The sequence below is a fragment of the Chelonia mydas genome, chromosome 2 (assembly GCF_015237465.2).
Source record: "Chelonia mydas isolate rCheMyd1 chromosome 2, rCheMyd1.pri.v2, whole genome shotgun sequence".
In the NCBI taxonomy this organism is placed as follows: Eukaryota; Metazoa; Chordata; order Testudines; family Cheloniidae; genus Chelonia; species Chelonia mydas.
In genome coordinates this window covers 57,989,917-58,002,650 of record NC_057850.1, presented here as the reverse complement: position 1 = coordinate 58,002,650, position 12,734 = coordinate 57,989,917, and the positions used below count along the sequence as shown (strand labels likewise).

Sequence of the window (12,734 nt, the reverse complement as noted above, 5' to 3'; positions counted from 1 at the left end):
CAAAATGGATCGTGAATTTGGTAGGGCCCTAGTTATGGGTATAAATAAGGGATCAAATTCTTAACAAGTGTAAATAGACATAGTTCCATTGACTTCAATAGAGCTGCACTGCTTTACACCCGCTGTGGATCTGGCCAACAGTCTCTCTTACGTGATACAAACACTAACGATACGTATAATATATGTATCTAGATAGGTATACAGCTAGATTCTTACCTGAGTGTCACTATGATTGCCGATGGCTGGGCACATGCTGTTATAAGGGTAACTATGAACAGAAATATAAGGAATGGGATAAGTGTACTGCAGGTCCGATCACACTTCCCGGAAACAGCATAGCCATTCTCATTCAGGTATGTTTTGACAATAACCACCCTGAGCTGACCACGCTGTCCCACAGTGGGTGGAGTGATAACTTGGCGGCTTTGGACACAGGCACATTCAGTATAATTTCTTACCTAAGAAAAGCAAAGAGGAGAAACATAAAATATTGCAATTTTTGCCCCTTCAACCAAGACAAGGTGCAATATTTACCACATAGATGTTTTAACCTCTGTAGTGAAAAACTACCACTTAAAAAGGAATTCTGTGCATAAGAGATTATCCTAGTTTTAGGCAGGGTTGGAGATAATGCTCCTATTATTAAGTTTGCTTGACACTTCCCATCAGTCACTTATAACATTACCAAACTTTAACCCTTTGTACTGAAACTTTCCATACTGTCTGTTTCAGGCTGGATTTTTTGGCACCTCTCAGCCAAAATGGTTCAGCCGTTTCTGAGAATGAGGCTAGGGAAAAATATGTGTTGCCCATATTAAACTTTCCTGTGATCTTTTCTCTGAACAGTTCTAATGCCCCCATGCTTTTGAAGACGGGATTTGAAATTTGGCAGGGATGTGGCCTTTGTGTGAGGGGTGTGTCTTCTGGCCTCCCTGTAAAAATCTGCCCTCGTCTCACCAAGTGATAAGGCTTTGAAAAATCGCAGTTTGCAATTCAAAATCACAGTTGAAAAATCTCCGAAGAGTACATCTTCACTGAGCATGCTGCATCCCCTCACAGCTTCCTTGACCAGATTACACACATGCCTTCCCCATAGAGCAACTGAGCAGTCTCCAGCCCAGGACTACAGAGGTAAAGCTGGGCTTTCCCTGGCATGGCTGCTCTGGCTACTTCGGGCTGGGGCCAGGCGCTGGAAATGAAAGCAGAAAGTCTGGGAGTGGGAGCTGGTCAGGGAAATGAAAAAGGATATTGAAACTGAATGCTGAGCGGGAGGAGGTTGGAGACTGGGACTAGGAACCAAGGGGGGCATGGGAGGGTGGAACCAGATCTGACAAGAAGCTGGGGAGTACAGGGAGTGTATGTGAAAAAAGACTTGGACAAGGAGCCAGGGAGGGGTAGATTGCAGCAAAGAGACAGGAAGGAGGAAGACTGAGGAGGGAGATTAGGACGGGGAGCGAGCACAGGGTGAAGCAGAGGAGGGAGAGGGGAAATAAGACTGGCTGGGCAAGGAGACCGGGATGAGATGAAAAGCCTGATGAGAGGAAAAGGGTATTATGTGGCAAGGAGAATGGGCCTGGGACAAGGAGCCAGCAGCAGGAAAGTGAAAGGTCAGAGACAGATTGGAGAAGATGGAGCAGACGAGGTCAAGTTTGTGGGGGAATGGGCAGAAGTCTCCCCACTGGAACACATTCCCTTCCAGACCCTGGACTGTGCAGAGGATGGGGACGCCCCGGCTAGCTTGGCCTTTGTACCCGGGTAGCCAGGCCTGGGCGGGGAGCTGAGGGGATAGGCTGCTGCCACCCCCAGCTGGGCTCTCTCTCAGGCAACTGCTGTGCTGCACAGAGGAGTGGCCACAATCAGCTGGCATGCAAAGTGACTCCATACCACCCACTCTGCTCCCCACCCAGGCTGAGCAAGCTGAAAATGTACTGGGGGGAGGCACAACGGGAGGAGGACACAGTGCCCCCCAGCAGGTAATTCTGGCAAGAAGAGTGTGGCGGCCCTGGGCCAGATGTAGGGTGGGGGGGGGGTCGCTGGGGAAGGCGCTAGAAGTAGGGTCCCTCTGCTCAGCTGGAGGTAGGGACACTGTCCATGCCCCTCCCATGCTGAGGTGCCTGCAAAGCCATCTCTGGGGATACACTGGTGCTGTGAGTCTTCCTGGCTGGGACCAACCCCAGCTGGCTCAGAGTCACATGTGTCCCACTCCTGTGGCCCTAACCCTTCAGGAGCTGGTGGGATTGGCTGCTCTGACTCAGGAGGTGGGGCTGAAGGTTCCTCCCAGAGGCGATATGTGGGGCAGTCACATGCCTCTCCCCTTTACATTGTGCCCCCCTAGTATCAGGAGGCACGAGTCATCTCTGAGTGACAGAGGTCTTTTTGATGAATCTAAAGTTTTCAGCTCTGCTGATGATCCATGTGGGTGTCACTATGGAAGGATGGAATAACTTTTTTCAAAAACAGAGGGAATTTTACACACACCCACACACACACCTATGTTAAAAGAATATTGTTAAGGTTGCAAAATAAAGCAATCAAAAGTTAGGAAATGCCAGAATTAAGGATGCCTGTATAACCTTAATTTGGCCCCCTTGTGTGTATGCATTATGATACAGATAATGAACATTTTCTTAGTATCGTTTATTGCAGTTAATAGCTTGCTTAACCCATTTGAAATTCACGGTGAGAGGTAAGCATTCTCAGAGTTCCTCATGATTAAGTGAATTAATAGGTCTATTTTAATAATATGTGAAAAGCAGCAAAGGTCAGAACTATGAACTCTATTCAGCAAAGCACTTAACCATATACTTAAGACCTACTGAAACCAATGGGTCTTAAGAATGTGCTTAAAGTTAACTACACATGTAGTGGCTATTGTGAATCCTGCCTATAGCAGTTGGTTACCACAAAATTGTTCCCAGCCCCCCAGTATCTTGTAAAAGGAAGCTTTCAATTTTATCTGCACTACAATGATTATATGGACCTTCAAATTTAGAACTGTTCTGTCAAAACAAAATATCAAATTATTGTCCTGGGACTGACAGTTCTCATGTTTCACTGACTGGGCACAAGAGTGTAAGGCAAGAGTGTGACATGTAATGAATGTGGTTTCTAGATGCTGAAAGCAAGGCAACATTGTTTCACACTATTTCCTATCTTTTGTGTTTATTCCGTTTTAATAGACAATACTTTATAGAAGACAATATTTTATAAAAATGTTTGGTCTTACATTGTTTTCTGTGTGTTATACCGAATGAATTCCAAAGCCTTGTTTTTTTGGCAGCCCAAAGTATTCTGCTGACAACAGGGACAGATGCTACTCTCACCAATTTTCCTGTGCACTGGCCCAGAAACTAAGTTTCCAATCACCAAGTTTCCTTTGTATTTTTCAAGCTTTGACCAGGCAACCCCCAAAGAAGCGTTCAGCCTCTACAACCCAGCGAATGTAGGACATGAGCAGAGGCCCAGGCCATCAATGCAGACACTCTGTGCTTGTGCTGCAAACCCAGCCTCCCTGCCACCCTGCTATAGTGGAGTACAATTCCTATAAGTGCCATGGTCCCATCATCATTTCCAAATCATCCCTTTGGTTGGAGGTGGTTCACTCGGTGTAAGTTAATGTCGATATAGTTAGTATTAACTTACGCTCAAAATTCCCATACTGCCAAAGGCTGGGATGATCTCATGGACAGCTGGTGTTCCTGCCATCTTGAAACATGGAGAAATTCATGCACACAGGGCACTTGTGGATAAGATTCTCTGAAGCTAGGAAGAAGCGTACCTTGGAGCTGGTACACTCATCCTTTCTGTACCCATCCACTCCAGCTGAGATCTGCTGATCTTTGGCCCCACAGTATAGATTTACATCGTTTTGGATGGGTTTGTTATACACTCACCCCTATGCTATGATTTCCACCATTGATGCAGCCAGCCAAACATGGATTGAAGTATGTTATTCCATCTGATCCACAGACGGGCTCGTACTCATGAATTTTGCATCCACAGTTGACATTACAGCTACCTGTCAGATTTCTGTGTGCCATAGTGAGTGTAGGACTGAGGAGAGGAAAAACAGATGACATTAGAACAGCATGTTAAACAAGTACGTGCAGAGAAACTCCCCCTTTCATCTCTCCTGTGGTTATTTAGTGATTTTTAGTATTAAAAAGGTTGCATGGACTCTAGTTATTTATTTGGATGTGAGTAACATAAAAGCATGCTCATCCTGGTGTCTAGGCATCGGTGACTTTAACTGAAAACTGCAATGCAAAAATCATAACAAAACTGAAAGAGCACATCTCCTTCCAGGTACCACCCACCAGTCAGAAACCATAATGATTATTTCTATTTTGTACTGCACTAGTACATATGAGCCCCCGCCCTAGATCAGAACCCCAGTATACCATGGAAATCTTAATCTCCCAACCCTGCCCGTTCCCAAAAAAGCCTCAACTGCCTGAGCCCTCCCTAAAACCTCTCTCAAACAAAGGACTTTGCTGTGTGCCCTGAAGGTCAACAGATTGTTTTAGGTGAGGGGGGTGAATGCCAGAACTGAGACACACACGGGGAGCATTGTGCCAGCAGCAACACTTCTCATCTGCCACAGAAGCGCCAGCCAATCTCGGCTGCAGCAGAATGGCACAGGGAGAGAGACAATCTCTGATAGGCCATTTAGATTTTAAATGTCAGAACCAACACCTCAAATTCCACCCTGAAGCCAACAGGCAGCCAGCAGATCCCAGAGCACTGGCATCACGTGCTCGTTGCAGGAGACGACACTGAACAAGCAAGCTATCCCACAGTGCAGCAGCTTCAGTGTCCAAATGGATTTAAGGTGTAGTTCCACTAGAGTCCACTGTTGCAGCCCATTCTAGAGATGATCGAGAAGCAGACTGCAATAGCACAGCCCACATCTGAAAAGAAAGGTCACAGCCTCTCAGCCAGATGGAGACAGAAAAAGCAGTCCAAGTCAATGCTGCTGTTGGATTATTTAAATGTAGAACTCATCAAAATGTCAACTGTGGTTAAAATTGATGGCCAAATACCTTCGATCGGAGTGGGGGCTGATACAGCCTCCTTCAACTCATCCAGTTGCTCCCCCAACCACCATAATCACCTCAGTCTTATCCAGACAGAGTCTCAGTCATCCATGTCTCATTCTCACCCAGACACTGGGAAAGATACTTGGCCACATTCTGCATTGGGCAAGATATAGTTATAAAGCTGGGTGTCACCAGCATATTGAAAACTGCTTCGACCCACATCTAGTTATAACTGCTTTAGGAAGGAAAACCAGAGTAGAACATTGTCATAGCCTGTTAGAACCCTCCAAGTAGAAGATCATGGGCTCAACACTATCCTTTGGGAGCTCTCAGCAACAAAGGCACAAAGCCACTGAAGAGTGGCCCTGTCCACTCCCAGCACAGACTGCAGTCATGTCAACACTTCATCACTGACTGGAATGAAAGCAGCTGGGAGATCTAATAATATCAACATGAACAGCTGGTCTTCATCAATTGCCAAGAGAAGGTCATCAGTCAATGCAACAATATGTTATTTTGCATTATGAGGTGCTGCAAGTGTGTCAACAACACGTGTGTAATGTAAGATGAGGGCATGGTGTGTGATATGAAGAAATTACAAATTGGGACTAGCTTTCAGAGATGAGTACCAGAAATCACTGAATGAAAACAAAGGTGGAAATAGGATTATAAACAGTGAGTATAGAGAAACAAAGTTTAAAAAAAAGAGTCTATCATAAAAAGCCTTTGTCATATCAATTTAAATTAGACACCTCTTGGAAGAGCTATCACAGAGGATAAAAGGAATAGATGCTTACCCCGCTCTTCCTTATTAATGAGAAAGTATAAGATATAATGATTTAATTTTTTTGCTAGACAGATTTATTTGGAAAGACTTAATTAATTTCATGTGTATATTTTGTTTAAATCTTTGGGCTGATTGTGAAGCATACTCTTCCAATATTTGATAGTCATTATTTGAACTGTGTTGGTTAGTTGTGATTGGTGAGATAAGTCACATAGCCTTGTTTCTTGGATCAGGCGGTAAGAACCTCTCGCATGAATACTCCCATGTGCAAATCTGAAATTTAGTTTTCGCAAATTCTCATGCATGCTACTTTGAAATTTGCTTCCTATTAGCATTCTTTCTAGTACTAGCACTTGACTGCATTAATGTTCATGAAATGCAAACACAAAAGGGGCTTGTCATGACCAAAGTGAAATCATTTACAAATTCTAATGAATACTTGGGATCGCCATTAAGAGTATCTCATTTATCAGCAGTTACCTCACGACAGTAAATGAGATACAACTGTTATTTCCTGATCTCAGTATACAGCCCATTTACGATGGTGACCGGCTTTTCAATGGAGCAGATTATATTTACATCTGTATTTCTATTGCACTTTCTGGGCTTTGCACTCTGTTTCCATATTGCTTAATTCATTTAATAAGTGGAGGAACAGAGGAAGCAGCATAGAAAGACATTGGTTTATTGCTTCCTGTGATTTTCTGTATTGGATCTGTAAATTTCATCTGGCTCTGCAATACTGAGAGCTGAAGTGAATTCTTTAAGCCAACAGAAACTTATTTCATTTTGCTCATATATAACACAGCTTATAGATTATTGGCTTTTTGGCCAAGGCACTAAGAGGAGTCTCCTCCCCTTCCCACAGTGGACCCAGTGGCAGGAGAACTAGTGTAGTTCAGGCGGTCAGGGGCAGAAGGTCTGTCCCTCTATGTGGCATGGAGGCCCAGTGTGGTAAGTAAACACGGAGTGCAAAGGGTGGCATGAGCAGAGTGGAAGGTGGGGTAGAAGGGCAAATGAAAGCTACGTCAACAAATTTACTTTTTTCATAAAGAGTTTATTACCGAAATGGGGTCTGCCTAAAATATTGCTGATGGCTTATTACTATCACTAAGGATGTCTATCGTATGGTAGTTGGTGTCACTCAGCTTGATGTACTCTGTTGGTTATCTTTCATGAGGTATATGTAGGCTTGGCAAAAATCAATTTTTATATGTAATTTTGATGGCTAATATTGACCTTTATTTTAAGCATTATTTGAGATTTTTATTTATTTCAATTTTCACAGGTGCACAAAAGTATGAGTTTTAAGCGTTTTTTAAATTTTTATCTTTTTAAATTTTCACAGTTGTGGGGAATTATTGGGAGGGGAGGTCAGACAATTATTTAATGACAGTAGACATTGATATTCAAAAAGTGAAAGCTTTATAAACCATTAAAACACAAAATGTCAACACTGCATGTCAAAATATACAAAGGAAATATCCTTAAATCAACAAATCATACCTGCTTTTACTATTCATCTGCTAATCCATTTGTAACAAGCCTAATTTAAAAGTGCAAATCACTGGATTCTGACTCTAGTAAGTTCTCAAGTAGCTTTTTTCTTGCTTTGACAATCTGTAATTTTTTATTATTATCGACAAAAAGAGTTTTTTCATTGGAGTGTGTGTGTGGGGGGGTGAAATTGACATTTACCAATAAAAACCTAATCCTTCCAAAGCCAACATCTATGAAATCCACAACCATTAGGAATGTAGGGTGCAATGACTCTGGGCTATATATGACAGAGATCTTTGGAGCACAACAGTATTCAGGCCCTCTGACTGCTGCAAATTGAGGAGAGGCTCCTAACAAGTTTGCTCTGCAGCCTGCCTCCAGATCTGTGATATAAGTGTAGAGTGAGGGATAATGCTGTCCCAGACACCTGCACTTACACAGAGACACTCAGATTGCAATCTCCATTTATACACAGTTACTGTGCCTGTCACGACACTTTCTGTGGCATAAGGGGCATGATTACAGCTTAATGGCTTAATCTTGCAAGGTTTATTTTTTACATATAATGATTTGTTTTTTCTGAATACCTCTGCCTTGCTGTACGAGGTGCATTTTTGCAGACAATATAGTATTACATAGTACAGCTTAAATACTTATTTGCTTAGGGATCCCAGGTATTGACTTTCACAAACTCAGCTCCTATCTTCACACTTCATGGTCTATTTAGAAGTTTTTATCAGAAATCTATTTCCTGTGCTCCAAAAAGACACGGTACAGTTTTAGATATAAGCTAGAGTTCGAGTATATAATTAAATAGCTGTGACTGGTAGCAGATCTGTTGCTTTCCTGCCTTTCTGCTATCAGCTCAAACTTGCCTTAACTATATCATACTAGAAAGCTGAAAACTTTATTATTTTTTGTGAAATCTTTGTTTCAGCAGGCTCTTGGGGTAAAACAAGAACTGATGTGAACCACTGCTCAAAACTCAAACAAAACGCAAAATATTTGGAGGTTCAAAAAAAGTTAAGAGTAGACAAGGCTCTGAACTTCCTGATTTGAGCCAGGACTATAAGTGGAATTACCACTACACTACAAGAACCAATAATTAGTCTTGAAGTATTTCATGACTAGCTGACAGGTTAACATCCTGACAATCTCAGGTGTTTATTTAATGTATTATCTTTCCAGATTTCAAGCGACATCACAGTGATTCAAGCTAAGGAGATAACCAGGAGAAAGGAAGGGTCCTATTTTCCAAAGCACCTTCCAAGTTTGGGTGCCAAGACACTGATTGCAACACACAAATGGTATTTATTTATGTATGTATTTAATTTGTCTGCATAAGTCATGCAGTTATATATAGAGCTAGACAGAAATGTTCTGACTCAGCATTTTTCCATTGAAAAATGCACATTCATCAAAATCGAAACATTCCATGGGAACTCCACAGGTTTCTGCAAGAAACCTGCCTGGTTTCCTGCCAGCCCACCTGCCCACACTGCTGTGGAACTAGGGACTCCCAGGGTCTCCAGGCTGCTGCGCTCCACAGACAGCTGGCTCTCTGTGCTCTTTGACTCCCTGGGCAGCCCAGGGAGCAAGCTGAAAAAATTCCACGTCAGCTCTCCTGAAACAGAATTTTTTTTTTCAGTTTCTGCCTCCACCAAAAATTTTGAATTTTTGACCTTTTGTCACAATTCAGGGTCAAAAGTTTTTTTTTTTTTTTGCAAAAGTTCACATAATTTTTGTGTCAGGGAAAGACAGTATCCTGGCCAGCTCTAATTATTGTGTAAACTGCTTGATTTGAACTGCTATGTTGTATTTATATACACAAATCAGTAAACCAGTTTAACAAAACATAAGCACATACAGTCACCGGTACCCATGAATTCTGAAACCCAAAATTAGAAGCTGAATTGAGGCTACTTTGACATTTTAGTCTTAAAGGTTTATTTTCAAAAGAAGCCTTATTTCTTAGAGCTTGTAACCACAATGTGTATGTATCTGACCTTGGTATGTATGACCTATTTCTGCAGTTCCCAACCTGTGGTCCATGGGCCATGAGCAGTCTGTGGAGACCTGGTTGATTGCATGGTGCTAGTTGTTCTCCTTTCCAACTGCTAAATAATGTTAAAAACTAAAGATACGTTATTTTTTCCATGTAAAGAAACATTGTAGTTGAGGGGGTCTGGATGTGGAAGGCTCAGTGAGGAGAGGGCCGGATGCTGGAGAAGTGGGGCTTGATGGTGTGGGGGTCCAGGTGCAGGGGGCTCAGTGGTGCAGGGGTGGGAGGTGCGGATGCAAGGGAGAGGGGCTCGGCAGGCGTTCGGATGCAGAGGGGTAAGGCTCTGTGGCAGGGGGTTTGGGTGTGGGAAGCTCACCTGGGGGGGGGGTCGGGGTCTAGGGGAGGGGCCAGATACACGTGGGCTGGGTAGATGGGGGAGCAGCTCCCTGTACAGTGACCCCTTCCCACCCCCCACAGCTGAGGAGCAATGGGGTGCAGAATAGGAAGGAGCAAAGGGGCCACTGTACAGGGAGCTGCTCCCCTATCCACCCAGCCCGTGCGTATCTGGACCTCCCCATACTCAGACCCCCCAGCTGAGCCCCCTGCACCAGAGCTTCCTGCAGCCAGGGGAGATTTCTGGGGTGGGTCTTACCTGGCCCCAGCCATTCCTTGCAGTGGAAGAGAAAGTTTATCCTCCCTCACCCTCAGCCCAACCAGGACTAGCAGCTGAGCCCGGTGCAGGGTAGGAGCCACCAACTGGGGCGTCCCCATGCCTGTGGTGATTTACCTATCCACCGGCTGCTCTGGGCACCTGAAACAATGGGCCCATGCTTCTGGGAAGGGACGCATGACTGTTTTTGCAGCTTCCCTTTGCTTCCCCATCAGAAATCATCTTTCTGCAGGGAAGCAAAGAAATCTGCAGGGGACATGAATTCTGCATACACACTGTAGTGCAGAATTCCCCCCAGTAGTAAGGAACTCAGTCTTTCAAAGCTCTGCCTTGAAAGGGAAACCCATTGTCTGGCTGATTCCCTATTCATGGTCTTTTCAAAGATCCAAACTGCATAAAGAAGGGATTCAGACTGATGAGCATGCTTGTTCTGAGCTGATGCTGTGATGAATTTGTGACCACAGGAAAAACTCCTGTGTGGGTTTGAAGAACCAGTCACCAACCATCCCTCCCTTACTGGGGATTGTTTTGTTTTCTTGAAGCTGAGCTATGTTTCCAGAAAGCTGTTGGATAAAAATACTCACCTCATTCCGACTGTCATAGGACACTATGTCTGAGGAGTGGCCAACTCTACTGGTTTAGGCTGTCATGGCTGAGCATCTGTAACCTAAACTCTTCCCAGTATCCCACCTGCAACTAGAGGCCTTAAGCTGCCAAAGAAGTCTGGTACATGCACATTTTAAAATTTGTTCCAAAATGACAGCATTTCCTGAATTCGTCTTCCAGTTACAAATTACTCCACTGCTCCTTTCATTAATATGATTAGCTGCAAGTTTGAGACATGTACACGCCAGAGACAAATCCCAAAATTCCATTTGATAAATTGCAGTGGTTAACCTCTCAAAGAGACTGTTCTATATCTCGTTTCCATTTATATAATACTGGCAGACCTAATTAGGGGAAGAGCTTTTAGACAGCCTAATGATAAAGGGGAATCTACTTTCTAACAAGGATTTTAGTTTTGATTTTTCTTTCTCTCCAACTATTAATCTATGGGAGGGAGAAGTAAGAAGGGGAGAAGGAAGATGCAGAGTCTAGACTTTTAAGAGTTGTGAGGCCTCTTATTATTTATTCATACTGAGGGATACACAATCAGGGACTGGAACTCCTTTCCGTTAGGCAATGTGCACACACACACACCCCCAACCCCCACAAGATGGCCCAAAGAGCTTAGAATTGAAGGAATCCACAGATAAATCCAAAATATAGGAAGGCATTAATGTTATAAACAGCAAATGGATTTGCATGTGGTTTCATTTTTATTTACTGAGATTGCAGCAGCACATATAATGTACTAAGGCAGTTCCAAACACAAAGAAAACATAGTTCCTGCCCCGATGAGCTTACAGCCTAAAAAGTCTTCAATCTGAAATCTGGGATAAAAAGTGAAAAGGAGAAGCCTTGGCTACATAGCAAAGATATTTCTGTCTTGATTAAACTAACCATCATCCCAAAATAATGAATAAATTGGATCCACTGTTTAAAAGGCTGCCAAGAGCATGCTAGGAAAATTGTGGTTTTGAGAAGTGTTTGAGTAAACCATTTGCACAGAAGGATGGCTTCTTCAATGCTTCTTCCTTGTACAATATGATTCCCTCATAGACAAACTACCAAGCGTTCTTTTGAAATGGCAAAGAGCAAGGAGAAAAGCGTGGGAAAGGCTGGGTTTAGTTACTGAACCTTTAAGGTGTAGAAGAGTGGTTCTCAACCGGGGTACGTGTACCCCTGGGGGTTCACAAAGGTCTTGAGGAGGTACATCAAGTCATCTAGATATTTGCCTAGTTTTACAACAGGCTACATAAAAAGCACTAGCAAAGTCAGTACAAACTAAAATTTCATACAGACAATGATGTGTTTATACTGCTTTATACTGTACTATACACTGAAATGTAAGTACAACATTTATATTCCAATCAATTTATTTTATTATATGGTCAAAATGAAAAAGTAAGCAAGTTTTCAATAACAGTGTGCTGTCACACTTTTCTATTTTTATGTCTGATTTTGTAAGCAAGTAGTTTTTAAGTGAGGTGAAACTTGGGGGTACACAAGACAAATTGACTCCTGAAAGGGGGTACAGTAGTCTGGAAAGGTTGAGAACCACTGGTGTAGAACATTGTGTGTGCAGAGTTCAGAAGCCGTGTCATGTGGCATTCTATGTGCAGCTAGAGTTGGAAACTGAAGCTAGGAATGATGTGGTTTTTACCTACGTTCATTTTTTGTTGTTCTGATCCACTTAGTTTTGATTGGCTGACTGGATTGAGAGAGACATAACAGCAAAACCTGATGCTTGGGATGGGAAGTTGAGATTTTTTTGTGTATTATTTGTCCCAAAAATCCAACAAACCAATTATATCTTTCAATTTATCTACAATAATTTTAACTGCTCTAGAATAATAGAAGAATATAACCCAAACCAGCCAGTGTTGTATCATTTTACATATCATAAAAAGAGGGAACGGAATTAAACTAATACTGGGACTTTGGTTGCTGATAAGCACCCTGGAAACCTACCCTGGCTAGTCTCTCTCCCTATACATTGAACGGACAAGAAAAGGCATCATCCTTTTCTCTCATTTTGACAAATAAAGAAGAGTCTCTTTGCAGCTATTTTGATTATTTTCAGTTAAGACAGTTTAATGTTCATGAAATGCAAAAATGGCTTTCTGTAGAGCA

The 12,734-nt window shown here is 42.8% G+C and overlaps 1 protein-coding gene across 5 annotated transcripts in view; it reads right to left on the bottom strand.

Moving 5' to 3' along the window:
* The window catches only part of SLCO5A1 (solute carrier organic anion transporter family member 5A1), a 111,027-nt gene that overhangs the window by 18,526 nt on the left and 79,767 nt on the right, over positions 1–12,734 (bottom strand). For all 5 annotated transcript variants that reach the window (XM_043539509.1, XM_037892458.2, XM_043539511.1 and 2 more), the window contains 2 exons: positions 3,894–4,053; positions 217–458 (listed from right to left, as the gene is read on the bottom strand). In XM_043539509.1, coding sequence (XP_043395444.1) covers positions 217–458; positions 3,894–4,053 — 402 coding nt within the window. The remainder of the gene's footprint in view (positions 1–216; positions 459–3,893; positions 4,054–12,734) is intronic.